The sequence below is a fragment of the Fusarium subglutinans genome (assembly GCF_013396075.1).
Source record: "Fusarium subglutinans strain NRRL 66333 chromosome Unknown NRRL66333_c0000216, whole genome shotgun sequence".
Taxonomy (NCBI): Eukaryota; Fungi; Ascomycota; class Sordariomycetes; order Hypocreales; family Nectriaceae; genus Fusarium; species Fusarium subglutinans.
The window spans coordinates 33873-59822 of record NW_023502279.1 but is presented as its reverse complement, the minus strand read 5'-3'; the positions used below and the strand labels follow the sequence as shown (position 1 = coordinate 59822).

At 51.0% G+C, this 25950-nt stretch overlaps 11 protein-coding genes across 11 annotated transcripts; 6 read left to right on the top strand and 5 right to left on the bottom strand.

The window, feature by feature from the left end:
• Window positions 1-275: 275 nt before the first annotated feature.
• Window positions 276-1726, top strand: FSUBG_11429 (SAGA-associated factor 73; the record flags this gene model as incomplete). Its single annotated transcript, XM_036676110.1, has 5 exons — window positions 276-297; window positions 351-473; window positions 528-1040; window positions 1094-1270; window positions 1329-1726. 5 exons carry the CDS (start codon window positions 276-278, stop codon window positions 1724-1726), a joined length of 1233 nt encoding a protein of 410 aa, XP_036533111.1.
• Window positions 1727-2242: 516 nt separating this feature from the next.
• On the top strand, window positions 2243-3232 carry FSUBG_11428 (peroxisomal adenine nucleotide transporter 1; the record flags this gene model as incomplete). Its single annotated transcript, XM_036676109.1, has 1 exon — window positions 2243-3232. One exon carries the CDS (start codon window positions 2243-2245, stop codon window positions 3230-3232), a length of 990 nt encoding a protein of 329 aa, XP_036533110.1.
• A 25-nt stretch (window positions 3233-3257) lies between these two features.
• Window positions 3258-4445, bottom strand: FSUBG_11427 (RING finger domain protein; the record flags this gene model as incomplete). Its single annotated transcript, XM_036676108.1, has 3 exons — window positions 3258-3773; window positions 3836-4368; window positions 4430-4445. The coding sequence occupies 3 exons, from the start codon at window positions 4443-4445 to the stop codon at window positions 3258-3260; spliced, it is 1065 nt and encodes a 354-aa protein (XP_036533109.1).
• A 455-nt stretch (window positions 4446-4900) lies between these two features.
• FSUBG_11426 (Lysophosphatidylcholine acyltransferase) lies at window positions 4901-6144 on the top strand (the record flags this gene model as incomplete). The annotated part of the gene is made up of 3 exons (XM_036676107.1): window positions 4901-5115; window positions 5184-5288; window positions 5355-6144. 3 exons carry the CDS (start codon window positions 4901-4903, stop codon window positions 6142-6144), a joined length of 1110 nt encoding a protein of 369 aa, XP_036533108.1.
• A 400-nt stretch (window positions 6145-6544) lies between these two features.
• FSUBG_11425 (negative regulator of the PHO system) lies at window positions 6545-7516 on the bottom strand (the record flags this gene model as incomplete). The annotated part of the gene is made up of 1 exon (XM_036676106.1): window positions 6545-7516. One exon carries the CDS (start codon window positions 7514-7516, stop codon window positions 6545-6547), a length of 972 nt encoding a protein of 323 aa, XP_036533107.1.
• A 1365-nt stretch (window positions 7517-8881) lies between these two features.
• On the top strand, window positions 8882-10941 carry FSUBG_11424 (uncharacterized protein; the record flags this gene model as incomplete). The annotated part of the gene is made up of 4 exons (XM_036676105.1): window positions 8882-9497; window positions 9554-9801; window positions 9854-10070; window positions 10112-10941. The coding sequence occupies 4 exons, from the start codon at window positions 8882-8884 to the stop codon at window positions 10939-10941; spliced, it is 1911 nt and encodes a 636-aa protein (XP_036533106.1).
• A 316-nt stretch (window positions 10942-11257) lies between these two features.
• FSUBG_11423 (thioredoxin-like fold) lies at window positions 11258-11978 on the bottom strand (the record flags this gene model as incomplete). The annotated part of the gene is made up of 2 exons (XM_036676104.1): window positions 11258-11709; window positions 11771-11978. The coding sequence occupies 2 exons, from the start codon at window positions 11976-11978 to the stop codon at window positions 11258-11260; spliced, it is 660 nt and encodes a 219-aa protein (XP_036533105.1).
• A 531-nt stretch (window positions 11979-12509) lies between these two features.
• Window positions 12510-14192, top strand: FSUBG_11422 (DML1-like protein; the record flags this gene model as incomplete). Its single annotated transcript, XM_036676103.1, has 4 exons — window positions 12510-12581; window positions 12654-12853; window positions 12914-13876; window positions 13928-14192. The coding sequence occupies 4 exons, from the start codon at window positions 12510-12512 to the stop codon at window positions 14190-14192; spliced, it is 1500 nt and encodes a 499-aa protein (XP_036533104.1).
• Window positions 14193-14837: 645 nt separating this feature from the next.
• On the bottom strand, window positions 14838-17085 carry FSUBG_11421 (poly(A) polymerase; the record flags this gene model as incomplete). Its single annotated transcript, XM_036676102.1, has 6 exons — window positions 14838-14891; window positions 14990-15092; window positions 15156-15276; window positions 15346-16090; window positions 16144-16885; window positions 16943-17085. 6 exons carry the CDS (start codon window positions 17083-17085, stop codon window positions 14838-14840), a joined length of 1908 nt encoding a protein of 635 aa, XP_036533103.1.
• A 1787-nt stretch (window positions 17086-18872) lies between these two features.
• FSUBG_11420 (fork head like 1) lies at window positions 18873-20816 on the top strand (the record flags this gene model as incomplete). The annotated part of the gene is made up of 2 exons (XM_036676101.1): window positions 18873-19931; window positions 19992-20816. The coding sequence occupies 2 exons, from the start codon at window positions 18873-18875 to the stop codon at window positions 20814-20816; spliced, it is 1884 nt and encodes a 627-aa protein (XP_036533102.1).
• A 661-nt stretch (window positions 20817-21477) lies between these two features.
• FSUBG_11419 (TIF31) lies at window positions 21478-25571 on the bottom strand (the record flags this gene model as incomplete). The annotated part of the gene is made up of 5 exons (XM_036676099.1): window positions 21478-22462; window positions 22516-25097; window positions 25159-25217; window positions 25279-25347; window positions 25535-25571. 5 exons carry the CDS (start codon window positions 25569-25571, stop codon window positions 21478-21480), a joined length of 3732 nt encoding a protein of 1243 aa, XP_036533101.1.
• Window positions 25572-25950: the final 379 nt, after the last annotated feature.

Here is a 25950-nt window from a genome sequence, read left to right as displayed (position 1 = left end):
GGGTCTTCCCCAGATGTTAGTGGGGGTCCCCGGAGAAATAGTGTAGGCGTGGGCCGACCCTGGCTCAGGCACGTGTATCATTAATGGAAGGCAGCCACACCTTCAACTCCACCATAACATCCATACCTACTTCCAACTAAGCCAGCCCAGCCTTATCGCAACGACCATCCCTTTCGAAGCCAGCCTATCCACGATCCATCAAAGCAGAGTTCATCATCGATACGAGGGAGACTGTCTTACTGCAACAGCAACTATATCAGCCGCCGACTTCAATCATGGGGACGGATGCCCGAAAAGGTAACGCGACTTTAATCATGCGCGACTGCATTAGACTAACACCCAGCTTGCAGGCGATGACGGCACGATCAAAGTCGCATCTAAGAACAAAAATGGAAAGATCAAGTTGAAGAAACCAGCGCCAAAACACAGCAAACCTGGAAACTGGATGGATGGTAGTGTAATTGAGGGTAACAGTATGTAGTGAGGTCATCCTATACAAGCTTGGCGAAGCCGCTAATGCTCTCAAGACAAGAAGAAGAATGGGGCCTCGCCTGTGGGTGCACCCTCGCCAGGTCCTGTTGTAAACGAACTCGACGAAACTTCCCGCGAAACATTTGCGACAGGACGACCCCTCGAAGATAGCCCCGACCTGCAACAATGCAAGCACTGTAAGAAGAGCGTTTTGAAAACAGCCGCTAAGGCGCATATTGCGCAATGTCTGCGGTTAAAGAAAGAGAAGGCTCAAAGAAAGAAAGAGGCTCGCGAAGCAAGAGAGAGGGCAAAGGAGGCAGCAAGGCAAGAAGAACAACGGAAGGAGGACGAAGAGAATGGGGTTGAGCGGGGCGATGACGACAGTGACGACGACGGAATCTCAGCCGAGAAGAAAGCGACCGGAAGCAAGACTGCCAAAAAGGCCGCGGGTAAGAAACCCGAAGACGATAAGAAGGGAAAGAAGCGCAAGGCCGATGGTGATCCAGACAAGGGACCTAAGAATAAGAAGAAGAAGGATGAGCCGAAAGCCAAGGTCCCCAAGCCAAAAGGTGAGATACTGATGACAGGTCTCTTGAGAGGCTTGCACTAAAACTGATACTAGGGCCTGTGGACGTGGAGCGGCAGTGTGGTGTCTTATTACCCAATGGACAGCCATGCGCAAGATCATTGACATGTAAGAGCCACAGTATGGGAGCGAAGCGCGCAGTCGCGGGAAGATCCTTGCCATACGATATGCTTCTTGCCGCGTACCAGAAGAAGAATCAAGCGAAGCAGCAGAGTAGGTCTTGATCTAGTCCACCCACCGCCTGGACACGACTAATAATTGACTCCAACAGAGGCAGCGCTTGATGCCAACGCGCCGATAGAAGATGAAGACGAAGCCAATAACGGACCAGTCGATTCAGACGAAGAAACAACGGCCGTGATGGGTGCTCTATCACAATGGCGCCCTCAACCGTTGCTACCACAACCTACGTTCACTCCCATAAAGCGGCAATACCAGCTCGCAAGATTACACGAACAGCTTCAAATGGCCACCAATGGTGGAAGGACAAATATTTTTTCAGTCACTGGTTTTGGAGCACAGAAGCTTCCCGAGGGCCATCCTGGGCTACAACCTGCTTCAGAAGATGCTCCGGGAGAGATAGACATTACTGCGGGTTTAAACAATGCTGGGCGGACGACAGCGACATTCACACCTCAAAGACAACCATCAGTTTCAAGCAGGGCATAGGAAAAAGCCTTGCCTTGCAGAACAGGCAAAGGGTTGAAAACAGAACCAACACACGTACGTTCTCTGAAAGCGCATCAAGGTCGATTGAATGACGGACCATTCCTGGAGGAGATACCAAACGCTATATATTATTTGTGACGGAAGAGTATTGTACAGCGGGATCTGGAAGGCTTTGCTTTTGTATGAGATGACAATAATGTTATGAGTCTTCCATGTCTAGGTACCTGATAGTGTACCCGTCATGCCTCGGAACATGGGTCACATGCGGCGACTGGATGGTGGGGCCGCGCCGAGGTTGGCTTATGACGTCGTGAATACGATAGCGCACGTCGCTCATCATCACAGTCCTATAGTACCAGACAGGGCTACTTAGGTACTTACTTAGATGCGGCTCAACATTCATGTTGCCTTGCTCGAGACTCTTCTTTAACACCATGTACGTGCGCATGCCTTCCAGCTATCATCACTTCGTTTCACGACATTGATGAGCATTCTCAGTATCTTGATCTTGTTGCAATGTCGTCTCAGCAGGCTCTCAATGCTCTTGGCCACGCCGTATCTGGCTCTGTGGGGACCGCCATATCAACAGCAACTCTGTACCCATTGGACCTGGTTACGACTCGACTCAAGGCGCAACGAAAGACGGGAGGCTCTACGGGCGACTACGATGGTGTCGTTTCAGCTTTCAAAGGTATCCCCGCCAACGAAGGAGGTATCAAGGCATTATACAGTGGGCTAGGAACAGACGTGGCCAAGTCGGTCGTGGACAGTTTTCTATTCTTTGGCTTCTACAACTATCTACGCCCTCGACATCGCAAACCCAAGATTATCGAAGAGCTAATTGTGGGCGCCATCGCTGGAGGGTGCGCCAGGGCTCTCACCACCCCCATTTCGAATGTTGTCACGAGGAAACAGATGTTGGGGAGTGATCAGTCCCTTCTGGAGATTCTCTCCGAGATTCGAAAAGAAAGCGGATTGCTAGGTCTCTGGTCTGGCTACTCGGCTACCCTGATGCTCACTTTGAATCCTAGCATTACTTTCTTTGTCAATCGACGGCTGGCAGCGCGGATCTTGCCAGCCCTCGAAGAAGAGGACTTTCCAGTGGCATGGATCGCCTTCTTGATTGCCGCCTCGAGCAAAGCTACTGCCACTGCCATCACATATCCTTTCCAAACGGGCAAGACGCGCCTTCAAATGGCGAGTAGCTCGGTGAGCACGGCGGATGCTGAGGTAGAGAAAGGTCAAAGCGGAAATTCAAGGCGCAAGCATATACTGCGGAGGATGTTTGATCTTCTCAATCAGTCCATATTTGGCGTCATTATTCGCATCATTACCAATGAGGGTATGAAAGCACTCTACACAGGACTTCAGGGAGAGCTCCTCAAGAGCTTCTTCAGTCACGGATTGACAATGCTCACCAAGGGTGTTATTCATCGGTTTGTTGTTCGTATATGGGTAATGATGCTGTTGCCCTACTTGCGACAACGAAGGCTGCGGATGAAGTGATGGGCCGTGGTTCAGTGCGAGAGTCTCAACATTGGAAAGCGACGCTTGATCTCTCCACGGTGTTTCCTCCGTGAGCTGAAAAGCCTGTCCCTTCGGACTGGAGGGCTATTAAGCCAAGTATCGAAGAGCCGGGCGTGGCATCTGTCTTGTGTGACTTGGAGGTCAGAGGTACGTCGCAGACGTAGCAGGTCAGGGGTGGGACATCCTCGGGAGATGTCCTTTTGGATGATGGGATCATGAACTGTTTAACGCAACTGTGACACAAAACATGACCACATTCTCTGGTCATCATGGGATTGGAGGCGTTTGTGAGCATCTTTAAACATGATGGGCAAGTTCTCTGTGTGCCCTTTGACGTTTCCTCTTCGTTGAAGTTGATTGTGATGAGGTTTTGCATGGTGATAGGGTGGGAACTGTCGGATGCAGATCCTGGACATGTCGGTACGGTCTTGTCTTTCTTCGCAACTGGTGGGAGATTGCTGGATTGGGCGTCTGGTGTAAGCGATGGAGTCCAGAATGATGGGAGGTGTGGTTTCGCAGCCTGTAAGATAGGGAGTTAGGTTAATACGGAATGCTACACCATTGTAGGGTTGAGAGTCCTACCTTTTCCTCTTCCAGCGCTTTCCTGGCTTTGACCTTATCCTCGCGCGCAATGCGATCCAGTTCATCTTTGTCGAGTTCAAACTTACGCTTCGTACCTCCTACTACCAAAGCTTGCGAGTTCGAATCGCTGATGGTCGCATCCGCCTCTTCATCTTCGGCCTTGGCTACCTTTGGCTTCTTTTTGCGATCGAGACCAGCCTGTGTCAGCTCAAAGTCTTGAATGGCGCGCTCGCGATCCAGCTCATCCTCGTGCGCTTTTTGCTTAGCGGCCTCTTGCTCAGCAGCGGCGCGTGCCTTCTGGGCGCGTTTGATTTCCTTCTTCTGCGTGAGTATGTTCGATAGTGCGCATTCGCGGCAGAATATATCCCCGCGCCGACATGAGACGGGTTCGCGGGCAATATTGAGACACAGGCCACATGAGCCAAACGGGAGGAATGAGTCGCGGTGAAGGCGAGCGGACGAAGATGACCAGTGGGATTTTGCGAGGGCGCGTTCGTGTGAGGTGAATACTGGGCGGGAGGTATTTCGTTTACCTGATTGATTGATTAATTGGTAAGACAGCCGTTGTGATGGTATCATGAGGAATGAACGTACTGTGTGCTGATACCATGACGATATCTGGCTCGGAGGAGCTTTCTGTTGTCGTTGATAGAAGCTGGAAGAGGAGTGTTCTATGCCGCAGCGTCTCGAATTTCGTAAGTACCTATGAATTCTGCAAAAGACCACGAGCGACAAGAACAAATTCAAAAGTGATGGCTGTTGAAATAGAAGTTGAGGTCAACGTCAACGTCAACTTAACTTAACTTTTATTCTACCTAGTTGCCATACAACCCCAGCACATGCCTCAATTGGCGGCACACCATGTCATTTCTACAGGGTAGGCAAACAGGGAAAAAGCTGGAGGTGGGTCTATTATAAACCGCTTCTCTCCGATGGAATACTTACTTGTACGGAGGTAGGTATAAAGCACTTGTCTAGGTACCAAGGTTGACTTATCTCTTCCCATTCAACGAATGCTCGTGTTTTACAATGATCATTTGACATCTCTTCAAGACTGTCGTTGCCATGCCAGATTCAGATCCTCCTGCGCAGCCAAGTCTGCCATGGCGCATTGCATCGGCGACTGTCATGGGCTCAGTTGGCGCATTCGCAAGAGTATTTATGAACGGCTTCAATACCCTCGAGATCACAGGCCTAGAAGGACTTCTTGGGGTTCTTGACCGTAGGAAAAGGGAAGGGCGTGAGCGCGGGCTGCTCACAGTGTGCAATCATGTAGCAGTGTATGTTATGTTATGTTATGCCATGTCAATCCAATACGGCTCATGCTAACCACCTATAACACATATAGACTTGACGATCCTCTTATTTGGGGCATGCTGCCAATGCGGTACTTCTTTGATGCAGCCAACATGAGATGGGGTCTTGGGGCGCATGACATATGTTTCAAGAATAAGTGAGTATCGAAGATCATCAAATAAGAGCGAGCGGAGCACTAGCTGACAACCCAAATAAATAACAGAGCCACTTCGACATTCTTCAGTCTTGGTCAGGTTTTGCCCACCCACAGATTATGGTACTCTCCTTATGGCGGGCTATACCAGCCAACCATGACACAAGCTATCAAGCTGCTGTCGGGCCCATCACCAGCTTCATGGTCTACAGCCTCTGACTCCCCTCTCTCTGCAACTCCTGCTTCAACAAGACCTCCTCCGGTTCCTCAACCACTCTTCTTCTCCACCAACGGCGTCGATCAATTTTCAGCCCCGTCTGCCTACTCAGCCTATCGAAATGCCTGGGTTCATGTATTTCCAGAGGCTTGTTGTCACCAAAGTCCAGAGAGCGGATTGCGCTACTTCAAATGGGGTGTATCTCGCCTGATCCTCGAATCTGACCCGGCTCCAGAGTTCATCCCCATGTTCGTCCATGGTACCCAGCACATCATGGCCGAGGATAGAGGATGGCCCAGATGGGCCCCTCGTGTTGGAAAGACAGTCAAGATAGTGATAGGCGAGCCGACCGACGTTGATAAGCTCTTCGGTCTGCAGCGGGCAGCATGGCGCAAGCTTGTTGCGAAAGGTGACCCAGAACTACTCCGAAATAGCCCAGAGGCTACTGAGTTGAGAATATCGGTGGCCAGGAGAGTAAGAGACGAGGTCGAGAAACTGAGAGAACGTGCAGGCTTCCCTGCAGAAAAGGACGAAGCACCGGCTCTCGCAGAAACATGGGCCAAAGATCCTCTCCGCACAAAATTCACAAGCCCAGTCGATGGCAGTCTTGTCAATAGACATGGGCCAAAGGAACGCCCATGAGTATTAAAGTCATACATTTCGCTCGTGGGATTATAGACTAAAACCAGGAGGGTCAGCCCCCCATCCCCCCTCAGACCCAAGGTACTCATAACTAGGTACTCAACATCAGTTGATGATAGGAATAAAAATAACAATAAATGACGAATCAAGACACCGACACACGCTGCTGTCCCAAGATCCAATATCTCTCCTGTCCTGTCCTGTCCTGTCCTGTCTAATTCATGCTGACCCTTAACTCCATCGTGCTGAGAAATAGTCGCCACGTAGTATTACGGTATTTTCTTCTTTCGGTTTGCAGTGGGACGCTGTTACTGAAACAGCTCGCTTCAAAAACGCTGTGATCATGACGCAGACAAAACTAGAAATGTTGGTCTCTCGCCACCGGCGGCTGGGGCAAGTTCTAATACGCCTCGAAACCTTGAGTGGGAACAGCCTGGGGGTATCCGCGAGCCTGCGCTTGGAGAGCCTGCTGCTGAGGGTGCATCATGAGGTCGTTGAACCAGACGTGCTGAAGGGCATCATGGGCACTGATCCTCAGCTCTGGTCGAAGCTGTAGCATTCGCTGCAGCAGATCGATACCGTTGGGGTCAATCGCCGGGAGGATGTTTCGAAGATCCTGAGTGGCGTACATATGGAATGTAGGCTTGTACTCGGGGAACTGTGTGATACCGGGCCAGGTACGCTCTGTTGGTGTTCCCATGATGCGGAAAATGCGGATGATCTGGTCTTCGTTTGTGGTTCCGGGGAATAGAGGTCGACCGGTAAACATCTCGGCCATGATGCAGCCCGCGGACCAGATGTCGATACTGGTGTTGTATGTTCGGCTGCCGAGGAGGACATCGGGGGCGCGGTACCATAGGGTGACGACCTCGTTGGAGAATGTGTTGACGGGGATACCAAAGGCGCGGGCAAGGCCGAAATCGCCGAGCTTCAAAACGCCCTTGCTGTTGATGAGCAAGTTCTGGGGCTTGAGATCGCGGTGAAGAACACGATTTTGGTGACAGAAGTCGATGCCCTTGAGGAGCTGGTACATGAAGGACTTGATGGTGGTAGGCTTGAGGGCGCCACGATCACCATGAGTGTCCATGTACCTCTTGAGATCGCCGTCCATGTACTCAAAGACGAGCATGAGTTTGTTCTCGGTGTGAATAACATCGTGCAGTCCTACAATATTCTCGTGCTTGAGCTCCTTCATCAACGAAATCTCTCGGATGGCGGTCGACGGTGTTCCCTCTTCGGAGTCGAGGTGGATTTCCTTGAGCGCTACGAGCTCTCCAGTCTGTCTGTTACGGCCCTTGAAGACGGTGGCATAGGTACCTTCACCGAGCTTCTCGAGCTGCTGGAACGAGCTGGGGTGTCGCTTTCCGTCCATGTTGAGGTAGAGGTAGAGGTAGGTGAGGGTGCGAGATGATATCAGTCTGATGCGGGTAGAGTTTGAAAAGCGAACGAGGGTGCGTGGGTATTGGCTGATAATGGCGTGTCACCAATTTCGACTTGGGCGAGGATTATTGATAATCTGCAGGTGAGAAAGATTATGCGAGTGGAGGTAAAAGGTATCGGGCAGTGGCTATTGTTTGCTGCTATTTCTTGATATTTTGGGGTTGTTTTGCTGATGACTCACAAACTCTGTCTGCCCTTGACGATAGAGAGTAGGTATGTATGTATTTGGGGGTTCCACCCTTCAAGTTGGCCTCACTTTTTTTTTTATCCTTTTGGAGTCGTACCCTTTGCTTGCGGTGGGTGACTTTTGAGATGAATGGAGGGGGAAAAGGGAGGGAATCTGTCTACAGGTACCCAAACAGTGGAGGCTGCTGGGAGGGTCCCGTCTCCTTGTGAGGGAGGGGCTGGAGGGATCGAGGGGAAGGGAGTCTGTACTTATTAGGGACGGAGTAAACCCGATACCTAAGGTACCTATCTAGTAGTAGGCCAATGAAGTACTGAAAACCAAGGCGTTGGTCCGGAGAACAGTTGGTGATATGTAATATATAGAATTCCTCACATTTTGTTGCCTATCTAAAGGATACCTAGATATTACGAGACTGATCTCGGTCTACAACTGCTCTCCCCCGTCGATATGGGTGCTTATAGGGGGTGTCAATCGTGCCTCTACCCCGTCACGGGGGCTTGTTAGTGCTATAGATTAAGCGCACGCGCACCTGGTAAAATGGGCCCATGCACCCCCACCTACCGAGTATGGCATTTTACCCCATGAATCAATAGAACCTTACCTATTTGTTGAGGTGCTACCTTACCTTGCCCTCAGGGAGCAAGAAAACTCAAGACTTGAAAAGAAGACGTTAAAATAAACTCAGCAAAGAGTCCCCTAAGCTTAGGCTAGATTTACCTTAATAATTTTATCGCTTAGGATCAAGGTCCTGAGTTTTCTTGCCGTTTTCTTGCCTCCCCTGGCCTACCTCACCTTATCATCCAGCTGAGTTTGGGCTTTTAAAACAATCGTCATCGAGCTCCCTACACAATCCATCCATCCCGCATTTCCCGTGCTACTTCTTACCATCTTCATTCACTGCTTGCCCCTCGCTGTGTTACGCCTTCGAATGCAAATACATACATAACTTACTTACGTACCCTACGTACTCCTGTTCTCCTACGAGGCGCCGTGACATGAACAAAGACAGCTTGCCCCTTATCAGAACTGCACCTCACCTTAGCACCCCTGTATCCGCCGTATAGGCACAGCACAGCACGCTATCTCGGTCCCCTTCAACCATATACAACAATGAGACCTGTCTTGCCTACGAATCATCCTCTCAACACTCGGTCCTCAGACCGGCCTGACAGCTTGGTACGCCCTTCTTCGACTGTACCTACTGCCTGTTTCATCACCACTGAGGCCGACCTTGACGCTCGCCGAGATCGCTCCCGTCCGCGGTTCCGCCAGCAAAGCGATCGGCGCAAGTGTAGTCGTAACTCGCGCCGGCCTTCAACCCCGCGTCAGCGACGTTCGCCTCCTCGTACCGGTCGTAAGCCTGCGAATCCCGCATCGGAGTTTGACGATTCAGACGATTCCTCTGTTGAATCTGTCGTCGAACAAGAGTCCTTGAACTTGCCGTCGCAGCCAAGCACTCCCTCTCTGATCGGTCTTTCGCATTCTGGTTCTGTCATGAGCATCTCGTCGCAAAGCTGCTCCCTAGCAGGTCCCTCCATTGACGCCCACAGCGATTTGATCCATGACGATGACTCCTTACCCGTAACAGATCTGGCAGATAATCAAGAAAACCAAAACACGGTTCCTCAGCTTATCATGCCGAGCTTGATGGTTCCACGGCGTCGTCCTTTCTCAGAAGTGGGTAAATCTTTGGGCAAGCTAAAGATCATGGTCGCTGGGCAATGCGGTAAGTACATGAACAGAATACCCATCAGTGACGAGTTTAACGAACGACTTCAATAGGTATTGGGAAAACTTCTCTCATCAAGACTCTGGTAGAGCGTTGCGAGCACATCGTTCACATGGATCCGATAGAGAATCGCAGTGCGTTACATGCTACTGAAACATATGCCAGCTCGCGTCCACAGCCATGGTGGCGATCTGATTCTGAACTCGCCATGACAACGCGAAGGCGGATTCCTACCACTGGCGATGTCCTTGACAGGAATGTATGCTTTGTTGAAAGCCCAGGCCACCGACGAGGTGCCTCTGTACGTATCTGAACCACCCTCCTCAGGTCATCGCATCCTAACAATAACTCAGGGCTCGTGGCGTGATCTTCATTATGTCGAATCTCACTTGGCATCTCTGATTAACAAGCCCATGGCTGATTCGGATCTGTTCACCTTGGTCAACTCTGGCGCCGAGCCAGTTGTGGACGCTCTGCTCTACCTTATTCCTCACAGCGGCAAGTTCATCCAGGTTCGCTTGACCACCACGCTTGCTAATGAGTTTCAGGCCTTGTACGAGAGGATGTCGAGTACATTAAGCGCGCTCAGCGCATGACTAACGTAATCCCAGTTCTTACTAGGGTTGACGAGCTTGCACCAGAGGAAATCAAGCACATCAAACAGCAAGTTGTGAAGAGTCTGGTTGATAAGGATGTGGACTACTTCTCATTTGCGGGTCCTGGCGACTCAGAAGAGACCAAGTGTGTATATGCCGTTTCTACCGAATCCCGGCCGGACTACGATACCATAGACGCCAGTACTCTTATGGACTCGGAATACATCCCACCCCTTTTGCCTACAGACTTGGGCCGACTCGTCGACCACGTCTTTTCTCTGGACGGCAGCGCTCGATTACGGCACTCTGCAGCAGTGAAATGTATCAAATGGCGACGTGGTCACGGGGACAGCTTGCTTCATAATGCCTTGTCGAGCGGAGCCTTGGTCTCTCGATCTATTCCGGAGAGAGCCATGAGATTAAGGTCCTTCAGGCGGACCCCGAGCTGGGATCGGCTGGAGCTCTATAACTGGGCGAATAACCTGCGCCAGAGTCTTCAATCTGAGAGGTTATACCATCTGATGGAAGAGAGGGCCATTTCAAACACTGTGGCGAAGCAGTCGATTTTAGTCCACGTCCCCAGCAACGGCAAGAAAAAGACGCAGTCCAAGAAACGGAAAGCTCCTCAGCCTACACATCAGGATCCACTCGGCCTCTTGGAGATGGGGGGAGGTCTCAAGCAGAAAGGGATGCTTGCCCTAGAAATGGTGAGCAGTGTTGGCCTGGTTGGCTTGGTGGCTTCCAAGATCATGCACACCGGCTGGTCTGACGGGATGTGTTCTGTTGTTGCATCACGAAGGAAAAACGTAGAGGTTGGACGGCCGAGCATGGTCCTGTCCTTCTAGTTGGCGAAACGTGGTATTACGGCCTGCTGAAATACGTACAACCCAGCGCCATCGTCTTGGCTTTACTTCGCTTCGCCATTATGCTCTCATCCAAAGGCCAGGATAAAAGGCGAGTTCGAGTACTGTTCGAGTACTGGAGCAATATATCAGGACACAAGATACCCTATAAATTTTACATACATATATTAATTGGAGTTTGATGGCCCCTATCTTGCGAATGCTGGTGACAGTGGTGCTTAGTATTGACACATGACAGCTCCCTTTTTGGGGTTATATATGCACACTGAGATAAGTCCAACCTCGTCAGTTAGTAGTTCTACTTGTGCTCAAGCCTTGAATGGCGCTTCTTCTCAGGGGGCGGATGCCCAAGGGCAGTCATGGCAGCGTTGAGATCCGGCATATCATCAGCGGTTCTCGCCACATGAGCCCAGCGAATAGTTCCGTCACGATCAACAGCAAAGGCACCGCTCGTCTGCCACCGCGAGCCACTCTCAGTTGGTCGATTCCAGATGCCCTCATTCTTTCCAAGGCTGAAGACGTTCCACAGCGTGAGAGGGTTGACGGCGTGCCACGTTGATGATATTCCGAGGCCCCATTTGGCATACAAGTCGCGCTCTTGATCAATCACAACATCGACGTCCCAGGTGCCGCCGACCAGGGGAAGCCATTTGTCCGTTGCCTCTTCTGAAGAGTGCGAGATGGCGACACAATGGACCCCTGGGACCTTATCGGAAAGGTCGGCGAGAGCTCTGAATGTCTTTTCAGCGACTAGTTCACGGCGGTCAGTCAGCATCAAATCGTACAAACGGGATGCTAAGGAATGAAATACAGGGACATCCACAATGACGGAGAAACACCACGAGAGTAGGTTTCCCGTCGGGAAGGCGAAGGTGTTGAGACCAGGGCGCTTTGGATCCAACCTCGACTGTAGGACCGACCTCTTTAGCTACGGGTGTCTTCCATGAGTCGAGTTCTTTCCAGAAGCCGGCATTAGCGTTGGCATCAGCAGCAGCAGCAGCAGCAGTTTCTTGTGACATGATGTGGCAGTAACGTTATTCTTGTTATGGTGTACTGTGATATGAGTATGTACCTATTTCAAAGCTCGAAATGTCTCGCGATATTAGAGCAAGGGCATATGTCAATGACATAATACACTCACTCACCACACCCACACACACACTCTCTCTCTCTCCCCCACCTATGCGTATGGCCAACATACAAAGAAGAAGAATCAGATCGAATACACTGGTTTATTTGAGTATCCTACATAATCGATATAATGCATCTTTCCAATACTTGATCGAATTCCCGAATCAATGATTAGATAAGCTGCTTAGGGTCTCATGCAAACATACCTACCTGGGTAGGAATAAATACCTTACCCACTATATTCGTGTAACTTAGGGTAGGCAAGCCGCAGATATCTCCATCTCTCAATCAGTAAAGGCTTCGCATGTGAACTTTGACATTTCACATCCCTATACGCAGTCTTGGTCTCTGATTGCATCAACTGTTCTTTTAATACACACAAAAGACACACAAAAGTTTACATAGGATCACGGTCCCAAATGCGTGAAATCATCAGTCTTCAGCTCGGTCAGCTGAGTAACTATACAGCCACTCACTTCTGGAATGCCCAGGTATTATTACTCCTACCACTACCACTACTACTACAGCTCATGCACAAAAGACAATCACTCACCGTAACATAGGAGTCATACTTTACATACTCGGCCGATGCAAAGTCACCCATAGATCACAATGTTCATTGGCGGGCCGGTCTAGGCGCTGACGGCTCAGAAACATTTCTCCCCAGAACAGTTATATACGACCTCAAAGGCGGGTTTGGCTCTTTACGCAAGATTAATGCACTGTATGAAGCCGAGGCCGAGCCAGATCCTGTAGAATTATGGTAGGAACTTCTATTGGTCACACTGTCGGCCAGCACCCATGCCAACTAACAACCTCTCAGGTCAGGTCAATCAGTCGTTCACAAACAGGCACCCATTAATCCAAGCGAGTACCAGCAGAGCCTCGATGCAGGCACTGAACCGGCACAACTAACAACCTCGAATGTGAGATACTGGTCCGATTTCTCACGAGTCTACTTCCATCCACGTTCACTGGTCCAGCTCTATGACTTTGAGCTCAACTCGACAACCATGCCCTTTGAGCGTTTCTCAATGGGCACAGAGCTCTTCTCGATGCTCGACAAGGAGCACGATCTTGTGGATAGAGACTTCAGGCCCTTTGCAGAAGAGTGTGACAGGATGCAGGGAATACAGGTCTTTACCACTATCGATGATGCTTGGGGTGGTTATGCATCCACATATCTCGAGTCCTTGAGGGATGAGTTCCCAAAGACAACCATATGGATCTGGGGTCTTCAGAGCCCCTTGCTTGATATTCCCAGATCAAAGCGCCAACTACGCCTTGCGAACATTGCCCACAGCATCGAACGGCTCTGCACGCAGGCCACGACAGTTGTTCCTATGGCTTTACCCGAAGAGGACCTTTCAGCTGGCATATCGTTGGATCGTCGCTCACCCTGGCACACGTCTGCTGTCATGGCTGCAGCTATCGAAACAGCCACCTTGCCCACACGTCTGGTACAAGGCTCTTCGGAGCAGCCAAGTTCTCTAGACGACCTAGCCGAGAGTCTGAACGTCAATGGCAATCAGCCCCTGGCCAGCATCAACATGTCATTGGCATCTGAGAAAGACTCATCGGAAGACAGCCGCATCAATGTCGACTTCTTCCAAATAGGACGCACTTGGAGTCGACATCGTATTGCTAGGTCGGATGCCCATAAGCATGTCTTCGGTGAACTCCGATCTTATCGAGACTTGGACCCCCTTGGAAACGTTGATAAAGACGCTCCTGGACATCTTGCTCCAGGTGAACGCCCCATAATAGGCAATTCTGTTGTGCGCAGGTACGTTACTGTCTAAACCATGTGGCTTGCTAAGCACTAATACTCGACTAGATATGATTCATCCCTCAGATTCCCGTTACTGGACGCCTACCCTCAGATCTATCCTCATCTCAGTAGCCATCCTGATGCCAGCATGCAAACCACACTCTCCACAAACAGCTCACTGGTGCAACGGATCAGAAATTTGCGGTCAGACTCTGCTCGACTTGTGCCAGTCAACGAAAGAGAGGATCTTGGTAACGGATTGGCAGAACTGGCGGATGCCTACCAAGAAGGCTGGCTCAGTGGCAGCGACGATGATGACGACGACCTATGATACATTTGATAGACCTAGCCATCAAATCCAAACGCAGTCGAGCAACCTCGGGCACCATACACAACTCAGGAATACGCGGGACAGAAACAAGAAGAGGTCTGGAGCAAATCTCCTGAGGCTCATCGAGCCTCAAAAAGTTTGTATTGATCTAGCATGGCCATTTCCTAGGTACAGATATAATATGAGGCTGCTGGAGGTCTTCAACGTTATCGACCCAGCAACTGGACAGCTCCTAGTTTGGAGATATGTTGCTGCGAAGCACAACATATTTGATTTGGCCAGCTGCCCTCCCCGCACTGCACTGCACTGCACTGCACGTGCCTGTCTCTCTCTCATTCTCTGCTGTTATTAATGTAGATTATTCATTCTTCCAATCGCAAATAACGCCGCCAGTAATGCATTAACACATCAGGCTAGCACTGCCAACTTACCATGGTAGTTGATGCAGTTCAGTCTGGTTGAAAGCAAGCTTTTTTGTTTATCTTATGTTAGTTACGTGATCAGCCACATGCCAATCGTCCAGCCACTTATGGACTTGCCGATATTCTTGAGATTTTTTGATATATAGTGCATGATGCACAATTGAGCTGCGGTCCAGCTCTTTCGAGCCAATCTTCGTGTGGAATGCAAAGTATGCTATCATGCTCAGCCTGCGGCGGCAACCGAAGCTTGCTGTCTCTTCGCCGGGGGAGGATTCTCCTATACGAGGATTAGTATACCCTAGCTGGGAGGGATGTGCCATCTGGAACAGCGCATCTTGACCGGCAATGGGAATTCGCCCGGTGATGCTTAAATACCTCTGGGGGGCCCCGTTTCTTGCCGTTTGCTGAGCCCTTAGCTGCAGCCTTCTTCTGGGGTTTCTTCTCGCAGTCGTCGAATACATCATCTGGCAAGTTGAAGCTGTGCGGGCCAAAGTTAGCAGGCCAAGGTGCGTTGATGTCTGGAAGCGTCTGCTGAACTCACTTTCGGACATGCTGAACACCAATAGAGACGTCATCTTTCAGATCATCCTTGTATTTCTGCCACGAGGTGCAAAGTTCCTTGAACTCATTAACCTGGTAAGAAAGATCAAGTGATTTGGCGCCTATTGAGTCAGTATTGGGAAATCTCAAACACCGAGGACTCGCGAAAACATGCCAGGCTGTATACATACCAGAAGCCAACTCGAGACCAATATAGTGAGTAGTTGTGTAGATGTCGGATGGGCCGCTTGCAGTCACAGTGTCTGTTGGTTTGGACTCATCGGATGCCTCAGGTTTGACAGGCACGGCCGTAATAGGGCCAGTCTCTTCTGTAGGCTCAGCCTCAATAACGTGATTATTCTCACCGTTCTCGGTCTTGACCTGTTCGTCGCCCTGACCATTCTCAGACTTGATAGGCTGGCCATGCTCCCCGATTTCAGCCTTAATTGGTAGTTCTGCAACTGCGGGCTCAATCTTGACAGCAGTAGTGTGCTCGGTGCCTTCCTTACATAGATAATCGAGGCTCCCTTCCTGCACAGCCTCAATCTCTTCCTGATTGTGACATCGGTGTTGTCGTTCATAGCCCTTGTTGAAGGCATGAGCTAGAGCAATGGACGGGTGTTGCTCAAGTTTCTGCACTAGCATTCGAACCTTAGACTCGACATAACCAGACCAGATCGTGTGGGCCTCCTTTGTCTTCGCTGCTGAGGTAACAGAGATGTAGTACTTGTACCCTGCAGTGAAGAAGGTATGCTTGACAAAAAGATCGCTCCAGGGGCGCTTGCCCACCATGATACTCTCAGATATCTGAAGAGCCCGCTTAAGTTCTCGGTTGATAATCGCCATCGACGAACGAGTGATGTTGAAAGTGGCACACATAGATGGATACGCAGGAGTAATGACGGGCATTAGATGATAGGTATCACCCTTATAGAGCTTGAAACAGAATTAGTACGCCGCGCATTGAAATTGCATGCAACTAGACGTACCTTGGGGTTCCAGATTCGAACAGGGAGAGGTCCACCCTCGATGGGCTTGAGAAGAACGGGTTGCGGCCAGCGCCATTGGCTAATAACCAAAAAGAACTTGTTAACAATCACCGAGAACGTAGCCTTGGGGTAGAGCTGGCAAACGCGTGCGACGAGCATGGCCCAGGCAACACCACCGGGGAAACCCATGATATTGGCGTAGACAGCACGCCGTTGTGCCCACAGTTTGATGGCTCGCAAAGCATTCTTGAATGTGCTCTGTTCGGGGACTAGTGTGAGGATCTCGTCCGTTACCCGTGTGCCGTTGAGAGATCGCAGCTCTGCCTCATCCAAGCCGCGCAGCAGGCCAGAATCCTTGAGGTCTTTGAAATCGGGAGATAGCTGCTTCTGGATAACCCTAGAAAAGATCAAATCAATGCTTATGCCAGAGTACTCGAACTTGATGATGGGTACGAAAGCATCTGTCACGACAGCCATGTCAGTGATGGCATCTTTGGGGGCCATCGAGAGAAGCAGATCTGGGAAGAACTTGAAGTAGTCCTCGCGGGTCACGTATTTCGGCGCGACGATGAGAGTGTCGATATCAGAGCCGGGGCCGTAGACGCCGAGGCGATAACTGCCGTAAGTGAAGACTTTGCCCCTTGCATTTCGTATGAGGACCTCGTTCTTGGGTTCTTTCTCCTGGGCGACTCGACGGACAAACGCATCGCAAATGGTTTGGATCGAGGCCAGGACTTCTTCTCTGGAACAAGTTTGTTAGTTCTTGACAGGCTCACGCGACAGATTTGTTGGTATTCACCTCTTGGCAGTCTCTGCGGGACTCTCGAAGGTCTTTTGACGCTTCAATTCTTCCAGAAGAGCGTCCGATTGTCGTAGCTCGGCTTCCGTTGGGAGTTGAACGGAAATGGGAGGCGTCACGCCGTAAGCCTGTTCAGATGCCATAGCTTCAATGTATCCAAACGTCGGAATGGGGGAGGGAGGGAAGCTGAACGACAGTGGTTGGATAACCACCAACCCGAGGCGGGGGAGGATCGCGAATCCTAAAGCGACAGGATGATAGCCGAATCAGCAAATGGTTGTTTGTCTAAAAGAATGCGTTGGTTTTCAAGCCTCTCCAAGGGCAATGGGAGCAGCGCAAGGGAGAGGCCAGGCACAGGACAGGCCTGACAAGAGGGTGCTCTGTGTCTGGTATGGAGACGAATATTGGGGATGGCTGGATCGGAGAGGTAAGGGATGGATCGTAAAGGATATCGAGTGCAATTCGCTGGGTGATGAAGAGAACGAATTTTTTTCTTAGTACTTGGTAGGTCAGGTAGGTGGTAATGAAGGAGAGTTAGAACTTTTGGCTGACTACCTACCTAGGTAGGTAGGTAGGTACTACGAGGCGCCGCGAGGCTGCACAAACGCGGTGGTGACCCACAAGTTGGATTGGGTGTAGGTAGTTGAAACAGTGGACCCTGGCCAAGGCACTTAGTACTGAGGCACCCTGGACCTGGGGGTTAAGTTCCTATTTATTTATCACTGGCTTTTTTCAATATGTGGATTTAAGCTGATCTAAACGGGCAATTTATTATTTGTTAACTGTGGCTCAATGAAGCATTTAATCACGTTGTTCATTCACGCATTGCAGTGCTTGAATAGGTGGTTGGAGTTGATTACCCGCTTAGAGACAGATAAATTGACAGCTGCAAGGGGACCCCGTTATTGATTCATGGTTGGCAATATCTATACCCTAGCGCTAAACAAAACCAGAGTTGAATTATCTATATATCAGTAAATGAGAGACATTCAGTCAGTCAGCCAGTTAGTGAAGGGCGAGGCGGGATTGGGCTTACTCGAGGTTACGCATGTGCATTTATCGTATTGCATGGTCGTCGTATTTTCATGAACAAACACCACACAATATTCACTTATCAGAATGGTGCCCTGTCCCTGGGACGCACGCAAGACATTAGGTTAGTACTACTAGACCAGGGGGTACAGGCAATGGAAGTGAACGGAATTCCTGTCTGTGGAAGATGCAAGTCAAGCCACTAAACTCTACTCTCTTGTGAAGCCAGGACAAAAAAAAAAGAGACTTAGATATAGGCATACAAAGACAAATAATAATAATGTCACTCTTTTAGACTATAGTCCTATCATAAGGAACTAAGAAAGAAAAATTCATCTTCAGTTTTCTTCCTCTTCCACTCATAACATCCGTTGGATCCATCTAACTATTCGCCTTGTTTCCCAATGACGCTCACACACGCTAGTGATCACTGATGCCCCCTTACAGCACTGTCAGCCCCCTTTGTCTGCTGATTTATAACGCCTCTGATTCACTCAACGGGGCTCGAATATGCACGAACCGGTACACCCACACCTAGCCCAGCACCCGCATCCCAGCCAAGGCCGAAGCCCACAAGCCCAGCCCGCAGCGCAGCCCTGTCATGGGCCCTGCCACTTTACGACACTACCTAACTACTAGACCTAGACCTAGGTCAATCCCAACGCGAACGCGGTACCAACTTTAAAGGGCAGGGCATTTATTTGCTGCACTAGTAGACGATACATTCATTGATTGACGACACGACTTTACTTGACCTGATTATTTCGTATTCCCACCTCAGTCCACGAGGACACCAAAGCACGCCCTGCCCTGCGATCCCAAGATAACGACAAAACCTCGATCTTGCCATCTTTCGTTTCGTCGTTGCAGCGTAGGAGTGCACAGCTGCTTGCCCGCCATGCCACCGTCGGCAAAGAGAGCCTCTAGGGCTCGTCGCGAACCGCGTAAAGCCGCGACGTCCAATGCAGATACATCAGGCGACGTCGAAGATTCCTCCCCCAGTCGTCCAGCAAAGCGTCGTAAGAAGGTCCGTTATCCTGTCTGTCTGTCGTTCGATCCATTGCCCGCGGCAGCTGACACTGATCTTCCCGAGCAGGTCCAGGAAGATGAAGACCCCCCCGCGCCCAACGACGATCAGCTCGTGTCGCAAATCACACAGCATCTTAGAAGTCAGGAAGTCCAGGCCAGCAAGGATCATGCAAATGTCATACACGAGGCCAAGGGTGATGGTGTGAAAGCCTACGCCAAAGTGGCTGCCCAGGACTGGACCTTTTATATCACCAAGCTCAACGTTAACATAGGCCGAGCCCCAGAGACGTCACATAACTCTCAGACCGTGGGCTCCGACGAAGATGAGTCCTACGTCCATATCGACTTGGGTCCTAGCAAAATGGTATCGCGAGAGCATGCTACCATATCATTCGATTCCAAGGACGAGAAGTGGTTCTTGCATGTCAAAGGCCGCAACGGTGCTAAGGTGGACAGCCAGCCCGTTAAGGCTGGACAGGCTCATCCTCTCACAAGCGGCGAAGTCATCGAGATTGGAAATGTCGAGATGATGTTCGTCCTTCCGTCCGAGATTACTCCACTGACTGTGCATCCCATCTACTTGCAACGCGCTGGAGTCAGTGTTCATACACCACAATCTCGTACTTCGCGCCGACAACCCCTCATTGCACCGGCGCCGCCGGAATACAAACGCCCGGGCACTCCGCCCTCGGCCCAGAGCACTGCCAAATCACCGGCTGCAAGCACGCCGGCCGTCATGGTTGGTGCCAATGGTGTAGATCTGAGCCAGGATGAGAACCAGCATATCAAGCCTCAGTATAGCTATGCTCAAATGATTACACAAGCGATCCTGAACGCACCTGACGGGAAGCTGAATCTGAACGGCATCTACACCTACATCATGAACACATACGCCTACTATCGCCATCAACAGGCCGCTGGCTGGCAGGTAAGTTCTCGTGGCGCGTACCATACCTTGCTGGGCGGTATACTCACTCACACTCGACAGAACTCAATCCGTCATAACCTTTCATTGAACAAGTCATTTGACAAGGTTGCCAGATTAACCGATGAGCCTGGCAAGGGAATGAAGTGGCAAATTGTCCCAGAAGCAAGAGAGGAGATGATCAGAAACGCCTATCGCGTCGGTCGTGGTGGTCATCGTGGTTCATCAGCCCCCTCATCCCCAAACCAACTTGCCTACATCACACATGGCCCAAGAGACATGGCCTCAAGAGAACCTCCCTCAGCCCGCAGACGAAGAGCTTCCCCCCCGGCATCACCACAGCCACCTGGATCCTCTTTGCTAATTCCCCAGTCCACTCCTGATCGATCTTTTGGTAGAAACGCGACCATGATGATTGATGGCAGCCCATTACCGCGTCCTAGGAAGACGCCAGCAAGAGACTCATCGTTTACGGTGTACAACCCCCAGTCACCCACGCTCACATCTTCATACCAGGAGGACGGAGGCTCATTCGTCACTCCAGCACCGCCCAGGATGCACCCTAAGCTTGCTCCTCCAAGCACAGCACAGAGACCCAGTCAACACATGCCCACCAGCTCACCTGCTCCTTTCTGGAAATACGCAGACATAGGCAGCACACCATTGAAACCTCTTGGTGGCTACGATGTCAGTCCTACCAAGGCTGGAGGTGTTCTCCCCCCGCAGAGTAGCAGTCCGCCAAGGGGAGACAAGTCGCCTCTTAGCAGTCCTTCTCGACCTCAAAAGTCAACTCCACAGCCGATTGCTCAACCGGCAGAGGCCGAAGAGGAGCACGGCTTTGATTTAACCAAGTTTGTTTTCCCCATGACTCTCTTGAGGCTGAGCTAACATAATCACCCAGGGGGTTTCAGAGTATCGGTGCGTATCATGCACCAGTTGGCGGAGGGGCTTCTATCTTGCAAGGCCGTACTTAGGCTTCCTTTCTACACTGGCGTTTTTTGTTTCAAGGGGGATAAGTCACGGAGCCATGAATTGTACCAAACATCTGAGTACATGATGCTGTCGACCAAGGATGTTGATGGCACTTATGAATGCAACGCGCCAACGAAAAAAAAAAAAAAGCATCGCTCCTCGACTTAGGTATCTGCGTGACTGAACGGTCAGCTCAACGATTCACTCGATCTTATAGACCTTTCCGAACCACTGGGGGATTCTCCCTCGACAGAGACTCAAGAGCTCCAAGTGTGAACATGTTATATAAGAGTGAAGATCATCTGGCCAATGGCCTACAACAGAGCCTTGGATATATACAAATGTTGAGAACGCGCCTTTTGATGCAAATACGTGTGATCGCGCCACCGTGCCGCCAACCGTACCAAACCCGACCAATGCAAGGGCTTCCTTTTTTTTCGTGACCAAGCCACCCAGCTCCCACATGATTCATAATGGAATCCCCATGCTTTTTGTTTCATCGTCTACTGTTACACAGCGGTGAGCTAGAAACTCGACCACATAATAGCATCATAAAGAATTTCGTTAATTTGTCGGCCTATCGCGCTCCAGCTTGGCCTCGCCTCTTAGGGTTTCCACGGCCAGTTCGCTTCTTGGTCTGCTGATGTTCACCACCCTCGATGAACTTGATAAGCTCATCAATGCTACGAGAGTCGACTTGTGAACCAGGTCCTGCGCGGCCGGGGACAGTAGCATTAGAAGCCGCCAAGCTTGAGGGATTGGTGGTAAACCGAACACCAGTTCGGAGTCTTCGAGCAGCAACGTCCTTAGCATGCTTGGCAATGTTGACAGCATTCTGGGTGAGCTGCTCCAACCAGCTCTCGGCCTCCTTGGTGTTCTTGTCCTCAGGCCCAAGTTCAGCAAGGAAGACGTTGTAAGACTCTCGCATGCGAGTGACAGCTCCCTTTGAGTCGCGATCTAAAGCAAGAGCCTGAGCCAGCTGGAATAGAAGGGTAGCAGAGTTGATCGACTGCTTGCCGAAAACAGACTCGCATACGCGCAGTGACTCCTCGAACCAGAGTCGAGACTCGTGGTAAGCCTTGAGGTTCTGGAGCATCACAGCAGCATTGTTGAGTGTTGTGATAGAATCAGGATGGTCAGGGCCATAAATGACCTTCCACATCTTAAGAGCATGCTTGGAGTACACAAGAGCGCCCTTACTGTCGCCAATCTGGTGGAGAAACAGGCTCAGGTTGAGGTAGTTGAGGAGAGTCTCGGCCGAGTCGACACCAACGGTCCTCTCAGCGACGATGATAGCTTTGCGAGCAAGGTCAACAGCAGCCTCCTTCTCGTCGAGCTGGTAGTAGAGCATAGATAGGCTGTTGTAGACACGAGCGACCTCGGGATGCAAGATACCATAAATCTGCTCATGTAGGGAAAGGGATTCCAGGAGAAGCTCCTGGCCCAGTTTCTTCTGGTTTTGCAGAAGAGAAATACGGCCAGCCTCAAGCGCCTCTTCCGCGAGGGCGCTGCGAGGGCACGAGTCCTTGATTAAAGGAACGAGGTCAATGACGTCTTCGGGGCTGAAAGTATGCGCATTGGCTGGGACGGCAGCGTCAACAGGGTGAAGCTTCACGAGCCTTGCTCTTTCTTCTTCTTCTTGCTGCTACCAGATTCACCATTGGCCTGGCCGTTGACAACAGGCTTCTCGACCTTTGTAGGGGAAGCTTCAGAAGTGGCGGCGGCGGCAGCAGCAGCAGCAGCAGCAGCAGTCCCAGCCGTGAAACTGTAGTCCTTGGCTAGAAGCTGAATACCAATCTTCAACGACACCTCACGAAGAAGTTGCACAGGGCGAACCTGGTTGTGCCACTCCTCGTCGAGCTCATATCGGAATCGCTGGAGGATCTGCTCCTCAATGTTCTGCCGCAAAGTCTCAGGTGTAACCTTCTCGAAAGACCAGTCGGCATCAGTGTAGAGACTGCGGATGGAAGGATCGAGCTCAGCAACAGGCTTCTCATTGAACCTGTGTCCAAGCAGACAGTTGAGGAGGTGAGAAACAGCAGCAGGAACAGCAGGGACTGGTAGGTGCCTGAGGTAAACAGCAGAAACATGCTTAAAGGCTCGGGCAACCATATCCTGGACGCAAATATCGCGCAAGCATCGGAGTCGGCCATCACTAGAGAGCTCAGCAACCTTACCGAGGTATCTGACGTTGATACCGCGCTTGTGTAGAAGTCGGCTCAATGACTGGCCATCCATGGGGAAGCTGATCTCGGACTCGGAAAGATCCTTGAGCAGGTCAGGGATAACCTGTTCGCGGAGATATTTTCCAGCTGCCCTAACCTCTTCCTCATCAGCGGCGAACTCGGCCTTCTCTTCATCGGTCTGAGGAACCTGGCCACTAAAAGCGTCAGGGTTAAGGGCGAATTTGAAGTCTGACAGGTTAGGCTGGTTATCCTCTTCCTTGGAGGCTTCACCCTCGCCCTCGCTCTCCTCGCCCTTGGCGTCACCCTCTGCGGCCTTGGCCTCACTTTCCTTCTCCTTCTTTTGTTCAGCTCGACGGGCAACCTCTTTATCAACCCACTGCTTCAGCCTGTATCGCGAGAATGAGTCGACGAGCTCCGGTCGGAGGACTGTCATGCGGTGAGGGTAAGCATCGCCATCCTCAGGAAGGCCGTCTTCATCCAGCCAAGCAATGTCGAGGGGGCTGATACGATATAGATCCAAGACATACTTGCGGGCGTCTGTACCCAGCAGACCCTTGGTTTCCACACTGGCCTCCAAGTCAAATCGCTTACCGTCCTTGTCCCAAACAGGATGCTTCTTGACTCTCAGTGCCTTGGACAGCTGAGCAAAGCCGGGAGCGAACCTCTCATCAGCGGCGACGATGTCCTTGCCGTCCACAGCACCGTAGTCGATCTGGTTCTCACCAGGTTCACGCTGCTTGAAAATACCGGGAACAATGCTCTGTCCAACAATTCGCTTGCCAAGGTAGTCAACAACCACGGTGGCAGGAGTGAAAAGCCCCTCAATATCCAATTGGTTGACGAGCTTCACGCCAGCGACATCCTTACCAGTAGCGACACGGGCCGCCTCATCACCGCCCTCAGAAGTGAATGTACCAACACCGTCAGCACCAAAAGAGAAGAAGATGTTGTTGTAGACAAAGATTTGAGCATCTCTGCATTCTGTGGGGTTCAAAGGTGCAATGTCACCTCGTGCGACCATGACGGCGCCTCGACTAGCAGCCTCATTATAATCGGCAAAGAGCTTAGAAATGAGTCGTTCTCGGAAGACACGATCCTGAACGGTCTCGCGAGGAAGTTCCTTCGCTGACTGGAACTCTTCATTCCAGTCTCGCAGAGTGTCGGTGTTCTCGACACCATTAAGGAGGTAGGTCTCCTGAGATCGTGCAGGATCCGGAAGATGTGTGCAAAGTGTTGAGTTAGGAGAGGGAACCACCCAAGGAGCAGCAGGAATAGCGTTGGTGATTTGGAAGGTGGCGAGAGGGTCGCGTTGGTTGTTGTAGTCCTGGAGTTTTGTGAAGGACTCGGCGAAGGATGCAGAGACAAGCTCGATCAGGCTCAGCAAAGAGTGAGCTGACTGACCCTTGGGTGCCGCACGAGGGAAGGGATCGAATTTGGCGTTAGATGACTTGTTGACGAAGAAGCCCGAAACGTGAGAGGTGATCTGATATTGCTCGCCCTCGTTGGTGGAGACAACCAAGTAGAGCAAGTGGCCACGCTGTCGGAGGTGAGGAGGAGGAGGATTCCAGGAAGACAAGGAGATCTGCTTCACTGTCTTGGGAGCGGGCTCAGAGGGAGGAGGGACCAACTCGGTAAGAGAGGGCACAGCCTGGAAATCGTAGTTCTGAATGGGTGACTCCTCGGCCGACTCAGTGTTGCTGACGGCCTCTGTGGCGACAGTTTCGAAGAGGGACAGCCCCGGAAGAAGGCCCTGGGCCGTGTCGCATCGGTCTCCAGAGGCACCGATTAGCTCTCGAATGCGAACAAAATGGATGCGAGCTTCCTTCTCGGTATATGGGTCCTCAACGACGTGGAATTCGGGAGTAGTGCCGAGGTCAGGAATTTCAGAGAGGGGAATGAAGTCGTTGATCTTCTCGCCGTTAAACTCGAGGTGGAAGCAAGTGTACTGGAATGCGGAGGGAAGGTCAATGATGGACTGTCGAATCTCGTGAACCTGTTCTTGAGAAGAGACCTGGACATTCTTTTGTGAGCTTGAGATTTTGCAGGGGCCTCGGTATAAGTCAATGACGGACCATAATCTGCATCCTGCTAGCATTGGCGTCGGGCAAGACGATGGTAAGGTTTATTAACGCTTTGAACCGTTAGATATCCATGTCGTCTATATCGCTAATCGGAGGGATAATTTTAGCTACCTTCAGCGCCCGCGTCAACGTCTTGAGCTTCGGCCTCCATGTTGGTCTCGGGCTCCTCGGACGCAGCAGCTGTGAGACATATTAGCTCGGCTCAGTATAGCAGATCCAATACAAAGAGCAAGTTAAGACCAGTACAGGCAAAGCAAAAGCTATATGGTAGCTCCGTCAGTGACCGAATTGAGGCTGTTGAGACCCCGGACTTTACAAGCGAGTATTCGACAAGGGCGGTCTAGCTTCGCACAAAAATTATACATACCAGGCGCCTGAGTGGGAGGAGTGGTTTCCTCAGCCATATTGACAAGATGGAGTATTTAGCAAAAGAAGAATAGGCAATGAGGGAGGAAACCAGGCATGGGACATGCACTGGAAGGCTAAGAAAATCAATTGAACGACGTTGGTCGAAAGAAGGTGGGAGTAAGGTAGTGACGGAGCGGAGGGGACGAAGAAAAAAATTGGACGGTTAACACTCGAGTAGGTTGTGGTGGGTGCGGCGGCAATGGCCCGGCATTGCATTGGGACCGGACACTGGAAGTACCCGGTGCTGAACACGCGACAGCGACTGTACTTTAGCCCTCAGATGCCTTGTACGGTTAAACAAGGTATAGCCCGAGTAGAGAATGTTAGGGCCCCGAAGCCGGTCGACCCCAGAGCGATGGACGGTAGCGCTAGACC